This window comes from Nerophis lumbriciformis, linkage group LG18 (assembly GCF_033978685.3).
Source record: "Nerophis lumbriciformis linkage group LG18, RoL_Nlum_v2.1, whole genome shotgun sequence".
NCBI classification, from domain to species: Eukaryota; Metazoa; Chordata; class Actinopteri; order Syngnathiformes; family Syngnathidae; genus Nerophis; species Nerophis lumbriciformis.
The window spans coordinates 28141484-28164247 of record NC_084565.2 but is presented as its reverse complement, the minus strand read 5'-3'; the positions used below and the strand labels follow the sequence as shown (position 1 = coordinate 28164247).

Here is a 22764-nt window from a genome sequence, read left to right as displayed (position 1 = left end):
GTCAATATATACCTTGATGTTGCAGAAAAAAGACCATATATTTTTTTAACCGATTTCCGAACTCACATCGGGAAGCAATCCGCCATTTTCTCAAACACATTACAAACACTGAGTCAAATCAGCTCTGTTATTTTCCGTTTTTTCAACTGTTTTCCGTACCTTGGAGACATCATGCCTCGTCGGTGTGTTGTCGGAGGGTGTAACAACACGAACAGGGACGGATTCAAGTTGCACCAGTGGCCCAAAGATGCGAAGGTTTGTTCCGCAAACTTTACCGACGAAAGCTATGCTACGACAGAGATGGCAAGAATGTGTGGATATCCTGCGACACTCAAAGCAGATGCATTTCCAACGATAAAGTCAAAGAAATCTGCCGCCAGACCCCCATTGAATCTGCCGGAGTGTGTGAGCAATTCAGGGACAAAGGACCTCGGTAGCACGGCAAGCAATGGCGGCAGTTTGTTCCCGCAGACGAGCGAGCTAAACCCCCTGGATGTCTTGGCTCACACCGTCCCTTATGCCACCGAAAATGATCAAGAGAAGAATATCGACCCTAGCTTCCCTGGCCTGCTGACATCAACTCAAAACTGGACAGATCAGCTTTCAGGAAAAGAGAGCGGATGAGGGTATGTCTACAGAATATATTAATTGATGAAAATTGGGCTGTCTGCACTCTCAAAGTGCATGTTGTTGCCAAATGTATTTCATATGCTGTGAACCTAGTTCATAGTTGTTAGTTTCCTTTAATGCCAAACAAACACATACCAATCGTTGGTTAGAAGGCGATCGCCGAATTCGTCCTCGCTTTCTCCCGTGTCGCTGGCTGTCGTGTCGTTTTCGTCGGTTTCGCTTGCATACGGTTCAAACCGATATGGCTCAATAGCTTCAGTTTCTTCTTCAATTTCGTTTTCACTACCTGCCTTCACACTACAACCATCCGTTTCAATACATGCGTAATCTGTTGAATCGCATATAAACATTTAAAATAAAATAAGCCACTGGGAACTGATTTGTAATGGTTTTAACCCTTCTGAAATTGTGATAATGTTCCCCTTTAACGTGAGTTACTAAACATATCGTCACCGTCTATTTTGGCAAAGAATTATGAATCTTCTTGCTTTTTGATGACGTTCATGTCGGACGCATGCGACCGGAGTGAGGGATCGTTCACACTGCCGTCGCATCTCATACTTATCCGATTTATATTGACCTGCAGTGTGAACAAGGCCTAAGTTGCTCTACATTGGACTCGGTAACTGCTAGTTTTATGTATATAGTTTAGGGCTGCAACTAACAACTAACTCGATCATCGATTAATCTGTCGATTATTACTTTGATCAATCGATTAATAATCGGATAAAGGAGACGAACTACATTTCTATCCTTTCCAGTATTTTATTGGAAAAAAAACCCAGCATACTGGCACCATACTTATTTTTATTATTGTTTCTCAGCTGTTTTTAAATGTTGCAGTTTATAAATAAAGGTTTATTTAAAAAAAAAAGAAAAAAAAAAGTAGCTTCTGTGCATGCGCATAGCATAGATCCAACGATTCGATGACTAAATTAATCGCCAAATATTTTTATAATCGATTTTAATTGATTTAATCGATTAGTTGTTGCAGCCCTAATATAGTTCATAGTCCATGCCTTTGTATACTCGCTGTGCTATTCTTGACACATTTTTGCCGTCTTACGTAGTCCCCCTTCAACTGCTAAATAGTAATGTGTACAGACACATTTTTTAACAACATTGACGGCGATCTCATGACAGTTTTCAGCCCGTTAATGTGTGGGTGGGCGAAAAAGCTCAGTCAAACTCAATAATGACATCGTTGACATGCGGAAATTCTCATGCCGTTCTTCCAAAATATCAACTTGCTTGTCAACATTGTCAACCTGAGGTCCAACCGGGGCTTGCCTTAAACTGCTGCCATTTGCGCTGACGGGAGTGCGTTAACTATTGCAGAGTGGAAAAGCAGCGTCATTTGAAGCCCATATTGACACTTTGTAGGTCAATGTAGAGCAAAAGTCGCAGTACGTTTCGCTTAAACATACGATAAATTCTCTCAGTAAGCCAGTGTTGTTTGTCATTTTACTTGTTGAAGATGGACATTTTGTCCATAATCTGATTGGACAACCCAAAACTTTGTTTTACCCGTCCTTTACCCAAACTCTCCACTGCGGTTGAGTTTTCAAAAGACTTATATTTGTTTTAAAATACAAACGTATATGTATCAGGGTCAGCGTGGCTCAGATGGTAGCGGCCGGCCAGAAATTCGAGGGTTCCTGGTTTGAATCTAGCTTCCACCATCCTAGTCACTGCTGTTGTGTCCTTGGGCAAGACACTTCACCCACCTTTCTCCCAGTGCCACCCACACTAGTGTAAATGTAGCTTAAATGTAGATAATGGCTTTGTCAATGTAAAGCGCTTTGAGTCACTAGAGAAAAAGCTAATATAAAAATAATTCACTTCACTTCACATATGGGGGTGGACAAGAGGCTAAAACACAGAAAAGTTTTTGAAGTATCCATGTTTGTGTAGACATGGCATAAGAATATAGCCTGACAATTATGGGAAAAAACAAAATCACAACTATTTTGAGTGATATTGAAATCACGATTAATAACACAATTAATTAATTAATTTTATATAATATAATATATAATAACAATATAATAACACATTAATTTAAAAACATGAGTATTTATTATACCACCAAAACTTAACATGAAATATAATTTCAAAGAACAACCAAATATAAATTAGTAACAAATAAACAATAATAATAATAATAGTAACAACAATAAATCAAAATAACAATAGCAATATGAAAAAACAATAACAATTAGTTTTTCCCGAAAAAAATAAATATTTATTCCGTTTTTTACCTTTTCCGCTTATTTTACCACATTAGAGTGAGTGTGTGTGTGTGTGTGTGTGTGTGTGTGTGTGTGTGTGTGTGTGTGCATAGGCGCCGATCCCGTGGGTGCTTCTGGGCCCGAGCACCCACGGACAATGCTGAGCACCCACGTGGGATTGATGGCAACTTTCAATCTTTAAAATAATTTAAAAAAAATCAAATCTTGTTGTAGTTAATTTTGTGGCGAGTTTGGTTTGTTTTACAAAATAATAAAGCCACAAATCATGTGGGATATTAACTTCGCTGAACGTCATTTTTCTTTTAATACACACACACCGAGCCCCCACTGGCAGAAATGTAGATCGGCGCCTATGTGTGTGTGCTTTTTGTGTCATGAATAAAATTTAATAAAGTGTTTGTTACTTGAATGCAAAAATTGTCACATTTGTTGGTGCAACATATCTTTGGACAATTTTAAGTCAAAGCATAATCATTTTGTAAATGTATCAATAAGTGCTTAAATTACATTATGCTTGTGTAAAGTATTTTTTTTTTAACATTTATTCTATTAGCACAGTTAGACCGGATGTTGCACTCAGTGCTGTTATTGTGAAGGGGGGAAGTGTGTTGTTGTTCTGAGCTTGATGAGCGTTGAGGATACTTGACTTAAAAAGAATAAAAAGAGAGACTCAAGTTTTGATTGCTGTCCTGTTTGTATATTGATGTCATTCACAGCAACACTAGCAGATGAGATGTGTTGTGATTGTATGGATTGTTCTTGCTAGCTTCAGCTTTGTAGTTTAGACACTGTTTCAAGTGTTCGTCTCTTCATTGTTTAGTTCGGTTGAGAGTTTCGGGAATAAATGAGCTGTCCCAGACACATTATTTTCCTAAACAAATGTTCCTTCTCCTCGTAATGACAACATTTCATGCGTTGGTGTCAATTTCCGTTATATTATGCATTTAGAAGTGTATTCCGTTTTATTTGTCAGTTCTGGGATTTCGTCTGCGGTTACGTTAACGCGGAAATCATACGGCCTTACTTTTTTGTTGTTTATTGATTAATGATTGGGCAAACTAGCACTGTGTCAAATAAATAGTAGCAGCGATGGTGAGATCTTAAACTTCTTGAAAACTTGTTTTTTTTTTTCACTCCAACACTCTTTGATCCGTTTCACCTTTACAAGTTCAGCAATTTGCATGCATCTTTTTTTTTTTCCGATTTATAGTATTTTTATCATCGTGAGAAGTCAAAATCGAGATGAAAATACGATTAATTGTGCAGCCCTACCTAAGAGGAAGACTTGCAAAACTGTGTGGAATGTAGCAACCAGCCTACATAAACCCACACACCATAAAGTTGGTGCTGTCACTGATAACATTGCTAGTATAGTGTTACACATTTAAATAGGGGTGTAACGGTACACAAAAATTTTGGTTCGGTACGTACCTCGGTTTAGAGGTCACGGTGCAGTTCATTTTCGGTACAGTAAGAAAACAACAAAATATAAATTTTTTGGTTATTTATTTACCAAATTTGTAAACAATGGCTTTATCCTTTTAACATTGGGAACACTATAATAATTCTGCCCACGTTAATCAACATTAAACTGCCTCAAGTTGTTGCTCAGATTAAATAAAATGACAACACTTTTCTTCTACATATAAAAAGTGCAACATTAAACAGTTTCAAGTCAACTCATCATGCTTAATTTATTACAGCATTTGGGAAGCCTGTAGTTGATTTTTATTATGTAAATGTTATATTTTTATCAACATGTGATAGCAGGGACCCTGCCATTCAAAACTAGGTTGCTCCATTACTAATGATTAATGTAACTATAGCTGAAAAAATAGTACAATAGCAATAGGAGAGACTATTCATCCCTGAACACCATGGAGTTCATGTAGGCTTAATGATGCAGTTACATTATTATTATTATCAACTATCAAAGACAGAAACTCTTCATTTAACATAATGTCATTTTTTTGCTGCTTCAACAGAGCTCAATCAACACAGAAAAAGGTAAAGTGAAATAACAGACAGACAGGGCTTTGCTGTCCATAACACACACACACACACACACACACACACACACACACACACACACACACACACACACACACACACACACACACACACACACACACACACACACACACCGCAAAATGAGCTAACGTTATGCTAAAAGCTAATTAGCCTTCACCTCAAGCCAGGACTGCGAGCGTGCTGAGCTGCCGTTTAGGTTTATAGAACGTCAACAGGCTCATAGTGATGTTACTAGTAGTTGACTGGGAGATGTTTATTATAATTTGGGGAGAGTCCGCTGCCTGATGCTCACCTGCTAAACACCTACTTGCTCGACGCTGGAGCACTGATTCCATGCGCTCTGAATACGCACTGCTGATTGGTTGTTACCGCTCTGAATATGCACTGCTGATTGGCTGTTACCGCTCCATGTGTAACCAATCAGATGGTTGTGTGGGTGGGACAATGCTGGGTGCTGTGTAGAGTAGTGACAGAGACATAGGCAGAACGCGGAGCAGCTTGTTTAGACTTTAGCTTTTGGCTACTTAATATATTCGTGTGGAAACTCGTTCGGTACACCTCCGAACCGAACCGAAACCCCCGTACCGAAACGGTTCAATACAAATACACGTACCGTTACACCCCTACATTTAAAGTTTTAATCTATCTTTATTTGTAATTAGAGACGCAACGATTATGGATTTTGACTGTACGATAATAGTCTGAGTAATAATCACGATTTCACAATTGTAACTCATTATACATTGATTGATTCCACAACAAAAATGTACAAAATCACATTTTACTTCGAGATTTTGATGTTATTTAATACTGTTGGAAATAAGAGTAATCAAAAAGTATTAAAATAACAGTATATAATAGTATTATTAATACTAAATGAATTAATTCTTTCATTATTATTATAAGACTAAAACTTTATTAATACCCCAGGGTAAAATGTTACTCATAGAATGCACATAATTAGATCCCATGGTATAGTGCTGTTATTCTACAAGCTCCCTGATGTTATGTTAGTGTTTTATACTTGCTGTATTAACTTACAATGCCTATGGTTTATTCAACACAGAAGAAAGACGCAATCTCTAACATTAAATAGTCACTGAATGATGCACTTGACAGGAGTACCTGTTGCGGTATGTTTACACTGAACTGTATCAACGCTAAGCTACCAATTTTAAGTGACACCGTTATATTTAACTCAATTCTCCATAAAGTAACTTGCAACCAACATAATTTAACTGAGATTGTATGGCTTACCTTTACTTTGGCATGTAAAGCTTAGTGGTGATACCACTAATGCTGGACCATATTGGACAGATTAGACCCTTAAGCCGCAACTTTCTTTTGGCGGGTTCTGCAAATGGGTGAGCCATCATTTTCAATGACTCCCTGGTCATTTTGAAGCACCTGAAATATTCAACTATCTGCCAACTTCAACTTTTGGGTGGGAATAGTCCGCTGCTGCCATTTTTAAGCTATTGTAGAATGCTAGCGTCTCTTTCGATAGATAGGCTTGTATACTGTATATACAGGCGTGCACCGCTGGTATAATTTTGTTTTTGTTCCGTCAAGGTATCAGCATAATGAGTGAGGAGGACTGAAACAAACAGTCTTGTGGAGCCTTTGTTTATAAATGGCCGTGACGATTTTAATCACGGTTATTAGTGAACCGGTTAATTGTTGCATCCCTACTCGTAATACATCATCAAAGTACCAGTAGAGTGGAAAAACACGTTGCCTCTGTATTAACGCTATTATCCATCCATCCATCCATTTTCTACCGCTTATTCCCTTCGGGGGCGCTGGAGCCTATCTCAGCTACAATCGGGCGGAAGGCGGGGTACACCCTGGACAAGTCTCCACCTCATTGCAGGGCCAACAGAGATAGACAGACAACATTCACACACTAGGGCCAATTTAGTGTTGCCAATCAACCTATCTATTGATGACACCAAAAGACTTCAAAAGTTTGTGAATAGATAGATAATCATTTTGGTGATTTAACCCCAACCCTTGATGCTGAGTGCCAAGCAGGGAGGCAATAGGTCCCATTTTTATAGTCTTTGGTATGACTCGGCCGGGGTTTGAACTCACGACCTACCGATCTCAGGGCGGACACTCTAACCACAAGGCCACTGAGCAGGTTTTATCCTGATCACCGTCTGGTTTTAGCATTTTTTAAAAGGAATTTTTGCTATTGGGAGATGGGGCCTGGTGGAAGTCGACACTCTCCGAGTGCTTTTCCAGTTTAATATGTTCTAACAGTAGTTGTGTAATATGTAATATTCCTTAGGCATTTTTTTTAGGACTAAACTTGAGAATAATATCATCTCCCCCACTTGTGTGCTCCACAAAAACAAAACAAAAAAGGCTTTGCTACACATCTGAAAAATTTTTTTGGAGCTCTGCAAATGATCTGTCAGTCAGCTGCAGATATGGAAGCTGTAAGTTAGGAACAGCTTATTAGCATTAAACATACTCAAAATGCCTTGTTCCCAGTAGGCGTTACTAAAAGCCCTTAAAATGAAATTCCAGCATCAAGACTAGATTTTGTCAACACACTTCCAGTACACTACTGAAATTTAAATTGTTGACAAAAGCTATGTTAAAGACCTCAAAGGGTATTCGTAGTTTTTATCTTGACATAAACTAAGCAGTCCACATTGGTGTTTATTTTGCTTTTAACATGTGGTCATCCAATCTCGTCAATCTTGCTTGAGGATTAACAACTACATAAAAAACAAACTGCATCAAGAGCCACATAGGGAATTCTATTTGATTTCAGCTCGATGGGCCATAACAAATGGGAATTACATTATTGACAGTTACAGCGTTTATTCCAGCCATGTTTTTGGTTAAGTAATGAAAAGGACTGTTGGTTATGTTTGAAGAGCTAAAGTTAGGTCTCATTACAACCACTAAGTCAAGATAATGACTCACCGATATACTATAGTTGCCTACCGCAGTTTATTATGTACAGTCTTTTTGAACCACGTCACTAAAAAGTCTGAGATTTTACTGCACGACTCGACACTCCGCCTACTTTCAACTTCATACTCAGTTTTTTCAGTAAGACTGCGTGGCTTCCAGCTTTTACTGCATGATTTTTTTCCCATCTGATTCTTGGTAGTTCTGTGTCTTTATTTCATTTCCTTCATTCTTAGGAAATAAATACATTGGCATGTTTAATACACAAGTGTGTTCCATCCTTTTGCTGCCAAAGCCGCCGTTTTGTTTGTGCATAGGCATGAACCCACTGACATACTATATGTCCAAACATGCACATACAGAGCAATAATGCACGGAACAGGCTTTAGTCATGCCGGAGACACGTTCGTGGTTTGAAACGTGAGATGGTTTATACACACACTTCTTGCACTCACACTGCCTTCCTGTGATTGCCGCAGGGGGGAAAGCACGCTGGAGTTATTAGGCTTCATTGAGACTAGATTACGGGGACTGGAACGTCTAGAGTTGAGGGCTGAACTCTGGAGAGGTGACCTGTGGTAATCGGCACAAAGGAGAGGTGGAGGGGACACAAGATTGATTTAGCCTAGTAAATGGATTAAAAATGGGGGTGATTGTACATGTGAGATTCAGCCCAACCCTGTGTGCTCATTAAAGTCCAATAGCCAGCCAGCCAGGACAGCAGAGGTCAGCATGAGGTAGAGGGGAAGGGAGGATTGTGTGCGCGAGATGGGAGAGCTAATGTGAACCAGCTGTAGAAACCTGACACCTTGAGTGGGATAAAAATGTGAGGTGGAGGAGTGAGAAAGAGGTAAAAAGAAAGACTGCAGAAAGCTGCACGAGAAGAGGTGAAAAGAGAAGAAAAAATATTAAAGCATTCACAGATCCATGACAAAGAATCCTATAGATGGACAAGTCAGTGAGTTGCACAAACTGTACATGAAAGTACAGCTCACGTTTAGTGGTGTTTATTTGTGGAGAAACAAACATTGTGCAGTAACGACACACTGCTCCATATGCTACATTCATTGACCGAATACTTCCTCTCTAGTGACACCACTCCCTGACAATGATGTGAATCATGCACAGCCTTGTCTGTTTGCCATGGGCTGGAGCGATACTTAGAAAGAGCTCTCTGTCTGGCGCCGGAACCTGAAAGACAGGGTGTTATCGTTTCCTGACGCTATGGCATTTGGTTCTACGATTGTAATATCGCTGTTGAAAAATGAAAAGATATGCATCTTTCCCCGCATCTGCCACAAAGACGGTTGTAGGTTTTTCAGTAGCTAGAGTGGCCTCTGCTGCCACATGTGCTAATTAAAGGACCCAACGTTTGCTATTTGATCAGAGGAGCAAGGATGCAGGCAACGCACTTCATATTGGTACTCTTTAATGCCTCTTCAGAATAAGCTGTAATTATAGCCGGGGCTGTATATTTGAAAAGTCATTATGCTTAAATAATGATTTGGATTGCTTGAGAAAGTCTAAAAGAAAACAGCCTTTTTTGACCACATAGTCATTTATCTACAAGCATACACGTTTGAGAGTTTGGGGTGGGATGCGTGCGTCTGGCCTCATCTTGTGGTTATGCCCGGGGTCACGCCCATGTCCTAAGTTTTTGTGTGGGAAGTGAACACATTTATTAATGATTACTTTGATACAGAGAGTTGGTCGGATTAAATAGGAAATAGTTCTTCTTTTTCCTTTTCAGTCATGTTGAATTGTATAGCTGTGAACATGGGATGTACTCCAACATAACATTGCATGCATGTTCCAAGTGAATAAAAACCAAACCAATATTGCAAGACATACATACAGAACCAATTTTTGTAATAGCAGTAGTGTCCAGCGTTAACTCAGTTTTTTTTATCATATGCTGACAATAAAGGCTTGAATTTAATAAAATGAACTGACCACTCATTATTAGGGATGGGTATTATTTGTCCTGTTGTGTTTATATTGTGTTACGGTGCGGATTTTCTCCCGAAATGTGTTTGTCATTCTTGTTTGGTGTGGGTTCACAGTGTGGCGCATATTTGAAACAGTGTTAAAGTTGTTTATACGGCCACCCTTAGTGTGACCTGTATGGCTGTTGACCAAGTATGGTTTGCATTCACTTGTGTGTGTGAAAAGCCGTAGATATTATGTGATTGGGTCGGCACGCAAAGGCAGTGCCTTTAAGGTTTATTGGCGCTCTGTACTTCTCCCGACGTCCGTGTACCACTCCATACAGTGGCGTTTTTAAAAGTCATAAATTTTACTTTTTGAAACCGTTACCGATTATTTCCGATATTACATTTTAAAGCATTTATCGGCCGATAATATCGGACTGCCGATATTATCGGACATCTCTAATTTACGGCCAAAGTTTTTTGTTTTTTTAAATGTTTTTTACTTACTTGCCACTTAGTAAATATGTTTTCAATTTGCCTTTGTTTTAGTAGTGTTTGAAATGGAACACCAGTGAAATGTAAACCTCACATTAACGCCTGCTTTTTGTGTGTGTGGCTAAAGTGTTGTGTGTCACAGGGCAGCGAGGGCCCTGTCATTACTCTGCAAGGAAGGAGAGAAGGATTATGGTGACAGGGGGGAAAAAAGAGCATTCCTAATTGTCCGAAAGGCCATCTTCTTGTTATGATTTCTTGACTAGGCTGTGTTTTTGTTTAGCTTAGTGAGGGACATTATTAGATGTTTGTTTTGTATGTGTGGGAGGGTGTTTCTTTGCAGATATGCTGTTGTGGAAGCAGGAAGGAGGTCAGGTGTCCATTTCTAATTAACGGATCTTGGTAAATTTTTGGAATGAGTAGTAAATCGTAGTTATTGGACTCTCTATTTTTCTGTTATTATAGTTTCTTCGTCAATCTCGACTATTATCATTCTTCTGGTCTGGTGTATGTTTTTATGTTCACTTTCCAGTTATGTTAACTGAGCCCATCATGGGAGACAGGAGGCCATTGTAGAAAGTGGCAGCTTTGCTCCATCGCCCCACAGTCCCAAGACAGCATGTCCGCCATGTGCCTATACACAATGCAACAATGCTAAGCCGTGCTTTCTACAAATTACATTATTGTTGTATACTTGTTAACACACTTGGTACTGATTACAGACAAGCAGAAGTGGTGTGAGAAAATAGAAACCACTAAGAAAAAGCAGCTTAATGGATGCTTGTAAAGGGAACATTGTGCCTAACACACTTCAGTGTTGTGCAATCTTGTATTTTTCTTACTGAAAAAGAAAAGACCCCCCAAAAAATCATTGGGTGGTGATGACTAAGCACAGCGAGGGGAATGAACAGAGACACTTTGTTGCAGTGCGCAGAATTCAGAGCCCAAGTGTGGTCATAAAATGATAGAGTGGTCTTTCACCATGGCTTTCTTTGAACGCTCTGCAATGCAACATTTTGCGGTACCCACAATGTAATATCTATATGGAAACTGAAAAAAACTGCACCGGTTAAAGTGGCATTGGGCATACCCCCATCATCTGATGTGGTAGGCATTTGAACGTCAGGATCCAGACGGACACTTGGCAAATAGCACTGTACAACACGCTTTTAGCTGCGATGGTTTTGGATGGAAGAGGCAGCGTGTCGTGGTGGGAGTGGCCTAAGCAGGAGTGGCTGTCTGTGGCTACATGCAGAGCACTCCAGTGACTTTGGGCTAGACTATTTTGCTTCTGGCTCGAACCGTCTGCAACACGAATGTTGTTTAAAGCTAATTGCTTCTACCAGGTCTCAGTCAACAACTTCCAAATACCTCCATCTCACATCCTTCTGCTTTTCAACTTCTTCTTCAACATGACCGACCTTAGCTTAACCTTTCACCAAGCTCAGCTTCCCCTTATTCTTGTCAGAGCAAAAAAACTTGGTATTCATGTATTTATAATCATTTCCATCTTACCAGCGCATTTAATTGTCCTTAAATTGACAGACCCCTGCTATGTGCGACCACATATTCCGGTGATGTTGGATATGTATGTTGATAAGCTGTTTGTATCACTCCACAGATGTGCACCAGGCTTCCTGGGTGAATATTGCCAACATAAGGAGCCCTGCCATCCCGGCTTCTGCCTGAATGGTGGGAATTGCTCCGTGTCCATGCTAGCTGGCATACCTGTACCCGGCAGCGCCACCTGCATGTGCCCGCTTGGCTTCATCGGGCAGCATTGCCACATTCCTCAGAACTCCACGTGCTACCCCAACAACCCTTGTGCCAACAAGGGCGTCTGCCACTTACTGCCCCTCGACAAATACACTTGCAACTGTGCCAGAGGATGGACAGGTGAGAGACCTGCAGTTGTTTTGCTTTTGTTCTTTCATCCACTTCAATGCACCACTACATTTCCTAAAAATGCTACAATGAAGGCATGAATTGGTTTGTTTTATAAAAATGTTGTGTTACGGTGCGGATGTTCTCCCGAAATGTGTTTGTCATTCTTGTTTGGTGTGTGTTCACAGTGTGGCGCATATTTGTAACAGTGTTAAAGTTGTTTATACGGCCACCCTCAGTGTGACCTGTATGGCTGTTGACCAAGAATGCCTTGCATTCACTTTGTGTGTGAAAAGCCGTAGGTAATGTGATTGGGCCGGCACGCAAAGGCAGTGCCTTTAAGGTTTATTGGCGCTCTGTACTTCGCCCTACGTCTGTGTACCACTACGTACAGCGGCGTTTTAAAAAGTCATACATTTTACTTTTTGAAACCGATACTGATGATTTCCGCTACCCGACATCTCAACAAGACACACTAAAATAAATACAATTTAGCACGTGTGTGCCTTACTCCTTTTTGACTCTCGGCCTATTCCATAGCGTAGGGAAATGTAATAGTGTTTAGTTACTGTTGAGCCAAAATAGCAAGCAGAAATGCACAAAAAAAGGAGACTTAAGGGAAATCAAATGTCCAAAGCCATGGCAAGTCGTTCTCCCGACAAGACGAGACCATTTTATTTTTGATCGCCATGAGACTACATCACTGCAGCAACTGCTTGCTGGCGCACTTTGCCGCTTGCAGGGAGGAGCAGGTTCACTTCCGTGTTTGGATTACAGTTGAGTGCATTGAAAACATAGAATGTAAATTGTTACACTAACCGCTTAAGTAAGATGGAATACAACTTTGACAGAAAAAAGACGGTAGACAGGAAGTCTAGAGTCACTTGTCAGAGACATGTCAAGACACCTCTTTTCATACCAATCACACATTTTCGGCTTCAGAATAATAGCTCCACGTGTCACATCCGGTCAAACTACCGTATTTTTCGGATTATAAGTCGCTCCGGAGTATAAGTCGCACCAGCCAAAAATGCATAATAAAGAAGGAAAAAAACATATATAAGTCGCACTAGAGTATAAGTCGCATTTTTGGGGGAAATTTATTTGATAAAATCCAACACCAAGAATACACATTAGAAAGGCAATTTAAAATAAATAAAGAATAGTGAACAACAGGCTGAATAAGTGTACGTTATATGACGATTGCCGTTTTCTGCTGCATATTTCACTACTTCCAGCTTGTAACCTGCAGTATATGATTTCCTTTTCGGTGCCATTTTTGTTCAGCCCTTCTCAGTTTTTATAAGTTACCGCCAATGTTGAAATGATCAATTTTCATAGCTATGGAAGTAGTAGCAGGTAGCATCTTTTTTTTCACAATGCACTTCTGCCATGACCCGCCCCCGCCAAATTTTTATTGGTTGACGTGTGTGTGTGACGATTGCTGATAAACGCCTAGTGGGCTTTGTACCGAGGATGTCGTTGTGGCTTGTGCAGCCCTTTGAGACACTTGTGATTTAGGGCTATATAAATAAACATTGATTGATTGATTGATAGTCTCTTACGTGAATGAGATAAATATTATTATTTGATATTTTACGGTAATGTGTTAATAATTTCACACATAAGTCGCTCCAGAGTATAAATCGCACTCCCGGCCAAACTATGAAAAAAACTGCGACTTATAATCCGAAAAATACGGTACCATAACAAAATGAAAAATCGTCTTACATTACGATCGTATTTTGTCAAAGATGTTTTGTAATGTAATCTGTGATATTTCTACCTAGATAAATGTTTTCTGGCAGATTGAAATAATGTGTATATTGTTTTATAACCTGTTCTAATTGATGGTCTGCAATTACAGAATGTTTAGCTGGCTGAATATTACCCTTTATTAATAATTAGATAAGGTTAAGACATTATCATGCGTGACATGAAGACCATTAATTTGAACAACATGTAATGTATAGAATATCAGAGGCATTTATTCAGGTAAAACTATTACAGATTAAATTACCAAGCATTTTTAACAATTCAACCATGATCATAACAATCCACATGTTGTGGTATTAATGCGTAAACCTATAAACTAGTGTTCACAAAGAACAAGGAAGAGGAATTTTGATAAATGTCTTAAACTTTATTGAAAATGACATGGTTGAACTCATTAGGTGAATTGTAACTGACCTAACTATTTGTTATTGAAAGAACTGTTTCATTTAGAATTCTTTGATGTAAACCGACTATTGATGAAGAGAACTGCTGTATTTGAAATATATTGAGGTCAATTGTGACAAACATGAAAACAGAAACTGAATTATGTATTAGTAATTCCTATGAATTGGAAAAGAGTTAGGATAAAAAAAGCTTTGCTTCTTCCTACTCCTTTTCAGACATGTTGTAAAGAGGAATGAGAATATGTAAATTATGTGATATATTATATTGCAAGTGTATATATGTTTGAAATAAACCAACCAATTAATTATTTAGGTATCGTTTTCCCATACATGATTTATTTTGAACAAGGTATATTATATACAGTATCATTTAAATGTAGACAAATGTCAGACAGAGCAATCCAACGACCACAACAAAAACCTGATCTTCTTACAGGAAGTATAGTACATAAGGTGTTTTTAGAGATCAGTCTTACTTTAACTTGAGTTTTCTGCTGTTTTCACTGATTTCGGCACTAATGAGTTTAATACAAAACAAATGAATACAGAGGAGACATGGCATCTGTAAAGCTGTATGTGCTGAGGTCTCATCACCTTCTAAACAAAAAGTTGTTAAAAAAAAAGGATTAAAAAAGGAGATGGGGGGAAAAAAGCTCAAGTTTAATTTAATATATATATTTGTTGTAGAAATGTAATTCAATTACAATTAGAGATGTCCGATAATATCTGACTGCCGATATTATCGGCCGATAAATGCTTTAAAATGTAATATCGGAAATTAATTGGTATCGGTTTCAAAAAGTAACATTTCTGACTTTTTAAAACGCAGCTATACAGAGTGGTACACGGACGTAGGGAGAAGAACAGAGCGCCAATTAGGGCTGGGCGATATGGCCTTTTTTTAATATCTCGATATTTTTAGGCCATATAGCGATACACGATATATATATCAATATTTTGCCTTAGCCTTGAATGAACACTTGATACATTTTTTTTTTTTTTTTTTTTGTGTCCTGTCCAGCTTCTCAGGCAAATCATATAGTTGATGTAGATGCCCATGTCGGCTGTTCAGATTTACTTTACAAAAGAGAAGTGTAGGATACTTCTCTTGTTGCCTTATTTGTATTTGACTTTATTAAATGTATTTATATTATCATTTAGTGCAGCCGGGCCAGAGCAGGGGGGGCTAAAAAGAGAGAAAAAAAGAAGACAGAGGGGGAAATTGTGGGGACAAGAGGGGGATTAGACAGAGAGACAAAAACAACAACAGCAAACAACAACAACAACAACAATAGAGCGACATCAGCAAATATGACATGTACAAATATGATGGTAAAAGTAATAGCAAATAAGCAGTTAGCGAAAAATAAAAAATAATACAGAAATGACAATGAGCATTATTACACTACAAATGGATCAATACATATACCAATAGAAATAGCGCTATTGATAATGAACAATACCAATAATTTACCTTTATTATCAACAATACAATATTTTGCCTTAGCCTTGAATGAACACTTGATACATATAATCACAGCAGTATGATGATTCTATGTGTCTACATTAAAACATTCTTGTTCATACTGCATTGCTATATGCTCATTTTAAACTTTTATGCAGAGAGGGAAATCACAACTAAGTCAATTTACCAAAAGTGTATTTATTAAAGAGTTATTAAGCAGTGGCACAAACATTCATGTCATTTCAAAACAGAAAGTGCAAGATTGTCAGAGACATTTTAAAACAAGTTATAAGTTCACTTTTGTGAATGATGTCACTAAGATGACATTTCAAAACAACACTAAATTAAAGTGTACTTTTTGTACAGAACACCACAACAATAGTTTCAAACAAATAAAGCGCACGTTTGGGCATGATGTCACACAAGATATTTATATAAGTGTCACATAAAAATGAGCTGCATATCAAATAGTATATTTCCGACGGTGTTGATGTGGAAATAGTTGCTTCGGCATTTAGTTGGTGTGGCACCGAACGGAGATGTTGACATGTAAAGACATATTCCCACTTGAAGCCAAACCACCGTCAGACGATGGACGCCGTGCTGTTTTTCTTGGGAATTAATTATTCCTCCATTTGTTACCAGATTTCGCACCTTCTTTCTCTCATATTACCACTCAAACCACACCGTTAGCTGTTAGCATCACAGCTAACGTTACCATGTCGCTACCTGTCTGCTCCGCGGGAGCGTGTGACGTTGCTCACGTGACAGTATGTGACGTACGTAAGAAGGTGCGCTTGTTTTAAGTCTCTGTGAGAAGGAGAGACAGGAAAGAGTGAGAAACGCATGCAATTGAATGCCCCGCAGCTAAAAGCAACTGCGTGAGAACATATACTCGAATATCACGATATATTCATTTTCTTTATCGCACAGAGACAAACCCGCTATGTATCGAGTATATCGATATATTGCCCAGCCCTAGCGTCAATAAACCTTTGCCTTTGCGTGCCGGCCCAATCACATAATATCTACGGCTTTTCACACACACAAGTGAATGCAAGGCATACTTGGTCAACAGCCATACAGGTCACACTGAGGGTGGCCGTATAAACAACTTTAACACTGTTACAAATATGCGCCACACTGTGAAACCCACACCAAACAAGAATGACAAACACATTTTGGGAGAACATCCGCACCGTAACACAACATAAACACAATAGAACAAATACCCAGAACCCCTTGCAGCACTAACTCTTCCGGGACGCTACAATATACACCCCCCGCTACCTCCTATACCCCCCCTCCCCCCATTTTTTTCCATAACTTGAGTTGATTTATTTTGGAAAATCTTGTTACATTGTGTAATGCACCTATGTGGCATCACAACACAATTAGACAAAATAATGTGTTAATTCCACAACTGTATATATCGGTATCAGTTGATATCGGAATCGGTAATAAAGAGTTTTAAAATATCGGATTATCGGACATCTCTAATTACAATATTTATTAAAATATCTAACTTTTCTCTATTAGAGATTTAAATGTATTAAAAATTATAATAGTTTTACAAATTGTATAAGTTGGCTTACTTTCTAAACTTGCAGCAGCAGCAAACCAAACAAGACAAAAACATTTTAAAAACCTCAACACTTTAAAAATCACACCTATTCCCAATGTTTTTGTTTTTTTAATTGAAGCAAGTGAACGTTTGTACATTTTGAATAATTTACAATAGAGGGCGAACAATTTTATTGCAGCTTTGTAGGAAATGTTATGAAAAAGCAAACGTCGTTCATTCTCTGCAGTTGAGTAAACACCTATCCCCGGCAACTATAAAAATAAATGTTATGTTTTTCTTCTCAATTACTATGTTTACTTGAAAATCTGGATCATACAGCCCATGATCCAGAGTGTTTCCAGTAAAGGCAAATATTTATTCATAGTTCTGGTGGCTTTCCTTTCTCTTTGCCAGGACCACGCTGTGAGCACGAGGACAGCTGCCTCTCGAGTCCTTGTGGCAACGGTGGATCGTGCCGCTCTTTGCCAGGCGGTACCTACAAGTGTTACTGCCCTCCTGGTTACACAGGTTTCCGCTGCTTTAATGACACAAACGAATGCGGTGCCACACCCTCAATATGTCAGAATGAAGGAGTTTGTGTCAACACCCCTGGCTCCTACAAGTAAGAATCTAGTTCACTTGGATGTACAAAGAAATCTGTTTCAATGGTAGCCTTGCCTGACACCGCTTCATTCCACAGGTGTACATGCAGCCCTGGCTTCACTGGCCGACACTGCGAGAGCTCCTACATCCCCTGCTCTCCTTCACCGTGTCTGAATGGAGGCACCTGCCACCAGAGCTCTGAAACCAGCTACTCCTGCCACTGCCTTCCAGGTAATGCAGGACACAACCAGAAAGAGAGGAAACATGCACGGCCGCAGGCATTGCAAGTGTTTCATTGTATTGTTTGAGGTGCAAACAGTCACATCCTCCTGGCTGTTTTGTATTAAACACACGGCCCTTTCACTCTGTTACAGTTACACAGTAACTCCACACACAAACACACAGCTGCTTTTTCTACACTATCGGGTTATGTCATAAATGTTATGTACACTAGACGTTTGTCTACATAAGAGTCTCACTCGCTGCAGTACTCTGCATAGCTTGTGTGTGTTTCTTCTTAAATAAGGACTTTTATTTTAGTTTTATAGCACAAAGCCACTTTTTGGAATTTCTATTTATGGTATCGTGCTATCACTGTGAAACATCGAATGCGCCTCTGCATATGATGTGTGTGAAACCACGTGATTTATGTTATCAAATGACTCTGTGGTACTTTTCCCTCAATGACAGTGAAGTGAATGCACATGTGGTGTAAAGGCTGTCATTACCCTGAACTCAATGCACATAGTTATACACAACAACGTTTTTACTCAATTTTTCTGTTTTTTACGTTAACTAATACGTTAGTTCTCCCTCGAGGGATAACCTCTTCAAGGAGTTCTGAAGCAACTCTTTCTGTTTGTGGAATATGCTCTTGAGCTAACTCATTAACTTTCTTGTGCCAGGATTCAATGGGACCAATTGTGAGAACAACATTGATGACTGCCCCGGTCATCAGTGTGAAAATGGTGGAACTTGTATGGATGGAGTCAACACCTACAACTGTCAGTGCACTCCTGAGTGGACGGGTAAGACTGCACTGATGCCTGCGTTTTGTATGTGGATGTGATATTTTGTACACTAGTGGGGTTGTCATAGCATGTGATGAATGCAGCCTGCAGGATACTCAGTCAAACTATCACAATTCGCTTGCGAATTTCAGTCCATTGTTGTTGTCATTAATATTTTGTGTTCTTAATAAACAATATATTAATAAAAGTTGACCTGCATACTACAATGAATTCATTTACTTGGACTCCGACTTAAAAAAGTTGAAAAACATATTCGGGTGTTACCATTTAGTGGTCAATTGTACGGAATATGTACTATACTGTGCAATCTACTAATAAAAGTTTCAATCAATCAAAAAAAATAATAAGACTAAAGCAATGGATAATATGAAAATAAATATATTATATTATTATTTAGAAATGAGTGAATTTGATCAGTCAATTTCCCGCCATCTCATACGATCAATGTTTAAAGTTACGCAAAAATATGCAGTACATGATTTTTCTCCAACCCACAGGTCAGCACTGCACAGAAGATGTGGACGAATGTCGCCTGCAACCCAACACTTGCCAGAACGGTGGTACCTGCAGCAACCTCCCTGGTGGCTACGTGTGTGTGTGCGTCAACGGCTGGAGCGGACCGGACTGCTCAGAAAATATTGACGACTGCGCGACGGCGGCCTGCACCCAAGGCTCCACGTGCATTGATCGTGTTGCCTCTTTTATTTGCCTTTGCCCCGAAGGAAAAACAGGTAAGCCTTGTCTTTAAATAGCAAATTATGACATTTATATTGTATTGCACTGTACACTGTTTTGTACTGTATAAATAGCAGCCTCAGCTCTATTTGGACACTGTGCTCCAATTATCAATTTGAATTAATAAACACAACACCTTGGATAGATGCCTACTTTTTCCCTCAATTTAAGAATTAACTGGTGGTGCAGCTAGTCGACTGTGATTCAAAGATTCAAGGAACTTTATTATGATACACAACACATGAGATGGCTGAGAAATGTATTAACATTTTTAGAAATAAATGAATAGTGTTGTGCGATACGATATCAAGTACACTACCAATATCAATGTTCACTGTCAAATCAACCACCATAATTAGTTTACACTGTTATATTAAACTCCACAAACATGCACCTAGGAATAGGTTGATTGGCAACACTAAATTGGCCGTAGTGTGTGAATGTGAGTGTGAATGTTGTCTGTCTATCTGTGTTGGCCCTGTGATGAGGTGGCAACTTGTCCAGGGTGTACCCCGCCTTCCGCCCAAATGCAGCTGAGATAGGCTCCAGCACCCCCGTGACCCCAAAAGGGAAAAGCGGTAGAAAATGAATGGATGGATGGATGTTATAAATCCTTATAGTCTGCTTTCTCACTGATCTGTTGTGCTGGTATACAAAATAATACTCGCCCAACAAGTATACAGGCATATTTAAGTGTATTTGGCCTATTTATTAGTCTAACGTCATACTAATTCACTATGCTTTTACTTTGCCTCTGCAATATCAACAAGACTCTGTAGCCTCTTAGAAATTACATTTCATCTCAATCATTATTGTCAAGTAAAGTCACTACCATTATTGGTAACCCTTTGTAATGGTAATATTGATGTTATGGGTATTGATCCTGACATCATTAATAATGTACAGGTAAGGTTTTGGTGGAGTGAAAACACTGCTGTGTGCACACATATGGTCAAGTTATGTAATCATAAAAATGCATTTGTACAAATTAGTGCCTTTCCCTTGATAAAGACCTTATAGCCACTCAACAGTTGAGTAAACGTACATCACAAGCCATTATATGGTAGTTAAATTTTTCCTGATGATATAATGAAAATAACGAATGTTAGACCTTTGAAGACTAATGTCTGTGGAACAAAGCCAACCACAAATAATATTTTCTGGTCCTATACAGCAAAGTCTGCCGCCTTCATGTCTCCCTTAAGGCAATGACTTGCGACTGCGTTTCACGGGAATCGGCCTCATGTGATCACAGCAGACGAGCTTGGGGCATCTACCGTGTAGAAAATATATGGCGTTTTTTGTGTTGTGTTAGTTGTTTTTTTAGTGATGTATTATTTGGCGTCAGCACGTCTCATCGCATCACTTGTGTGTTTCTGCAGGTTTACTTTGCCATATAGACGACGCCTGTATCAGCAGCCCGTGTAGGGAGGGCTCCCAATGTGACACCAACCCCATCAGTGGCATGTTTAACTGTAACTGTCCGCCAGGGTATGTCGGCAGCACCTGCAACGTGGATAGAGACGAGTGTAGCATCGGTGAGAAGCATCTCTATGTACCATCTGCAAGGCATCCGTTCCTTCTCTCCAACACTGACACCTTCCCCATTGTATTTCTCAGGAAGCAACCCCTGCGAGCATGGTGGTCAGTGTGTCAACACCGACGGCTCCTTTACCTGTAACTGTGTGAGGGGTTATGCCGGGCCCCGCTGTGAACAGGACGTCAACGAGTGCGCATCCAACCCTTGCCAGAACGACGGCACTTGTCTGGACCGCATCGGAGAATACTCTTGCATCTGCATGCCTGGTACGCTGCTTAAATTCTTCGAAATGTGCATTCACAGTAGGAATATTCATGATTTACACAGAATGGACTTACTCTGTGTTGACATCATGCAGGATTTGAGGGCACTCACTGTGAGACGGAGGTGAATGAGTGTCTCAGCTCTCCTTGTTTGAACCAGGGGAAATGTCTGGACCAAGTCAGCCGCTTTGTTTGCGAGTGTCCAGCAGGTTTGTACACATGAGGTCATGCTTTTTATTTATTAACAACCATAAAATCTTTTTTTTTTAACTATAAGTTCCTTTAATAGCAATAATTTTATTACCGCGCATGCGTCCTGACACCGTATTGACCATTGGTCTATTCCGTAGCGTGGTGAAATTAAATGGCGTTCAGTGACAAGCTCAAAAATAGAAAGGGGGACATAATGGAAATCTCAGATCCAAGGCCATGGCAAGTCGTATTCCCGACAAAACAAGGCCATTTTATCTCAGACCGGCGTGAGATGACATCATTGGAGCGAACGCATGCTGGCGTGGTTTTTCCACTTGTAGAGAGGAGGAGCTTTGCGTCCGTGTTTACAATACAGTTGAGTGCATTGATAACATAAAATGTAGAATGTTACTCTAACTGCTTTAGTACGGTGGAATGAAAACTCAGCAGAAAAAAAGACGGTAAACAGGAAGTCGAGAGTCACTTTTATCGGAGACTTTCACGTCGCCAAAACATGTCAAGGCATTTTTTCTCATACCAATCACACAATAATAATAATCACTATAATAGCGCTACGCTTCACATCCAGTCTGACTACCAAAACAATGAAAAATAATCTTACATTACGATCACGCGTTGTCAAAGATGTTTTGTAATGTAATCTGTGATATTTCTACCCAAATTAATGTTTATTTCAGATTGAAATAAAGTGTCTATTATTTTATAACCTGTTCTGATTGATAGTGCGTAATTACAGAATGTTTAGCAGGCTAAATATTACATTTTATTAATAAATAGAGAAGGTTAAAACATTGTTATGCAGAGATATGAATACCATTAACTTGTACATGTAATGTACAGAATATCCGAAGCATTTATTCAGGTAGTAAAATCACAGATTACATTACCAAACGCCTTTGACGATCAAACCATGATCGTACAAATCCACATTTGTGTTATTAATGTGTGAAACTGGTATCTCCTCCTCTGAATGCAAGTGCTCCTACTGCAGTAATACAAATTCTGTATTCAAAATACAAAAT

The 22764-nt window shown here is 39.3% G+C and overlaps 1 protein-coding gene across 1 annotated transcript in view; it reads left to right on the top strand.

Moving 5' to 3' along the window:
• The window catches only part of notch2 (notch receptor 2), an 89776-nt gene that overhangs the window by 41561 nt on the left and 25451 nt on the right, over window positions 1-22764 (top strand). The window contains exons 3-10 of the mRNA XM_061977942.1: window positions 11886-12160; window positions 17772-17979; window positions 18058-18191; window positions 18866-18988; window positions 19489-19722; window positions 21109-21264; window positions 21347-21532; window positions 21625-21738. Of these exons, the coding sequence (XP_061833926.1) occupies window positions 11886-12160; window positions 17772-17979; window positions 18058-18191; window positions 18866-18988; window positions 19489-19722; window positions 21109-21264; window positions 21347-21532; window positions 21625-21738 (1430 nt within the window). The remainder of the gene's footprint in view (window positions 1-11885; window positions 12161-17771; window positions 17980-18057; window positions 18192-18865; window positions 18989-19488; window positions 19723-21108; window positions 21265-21346; window positions 21533-21624; window positions 21739-22764) is intronic.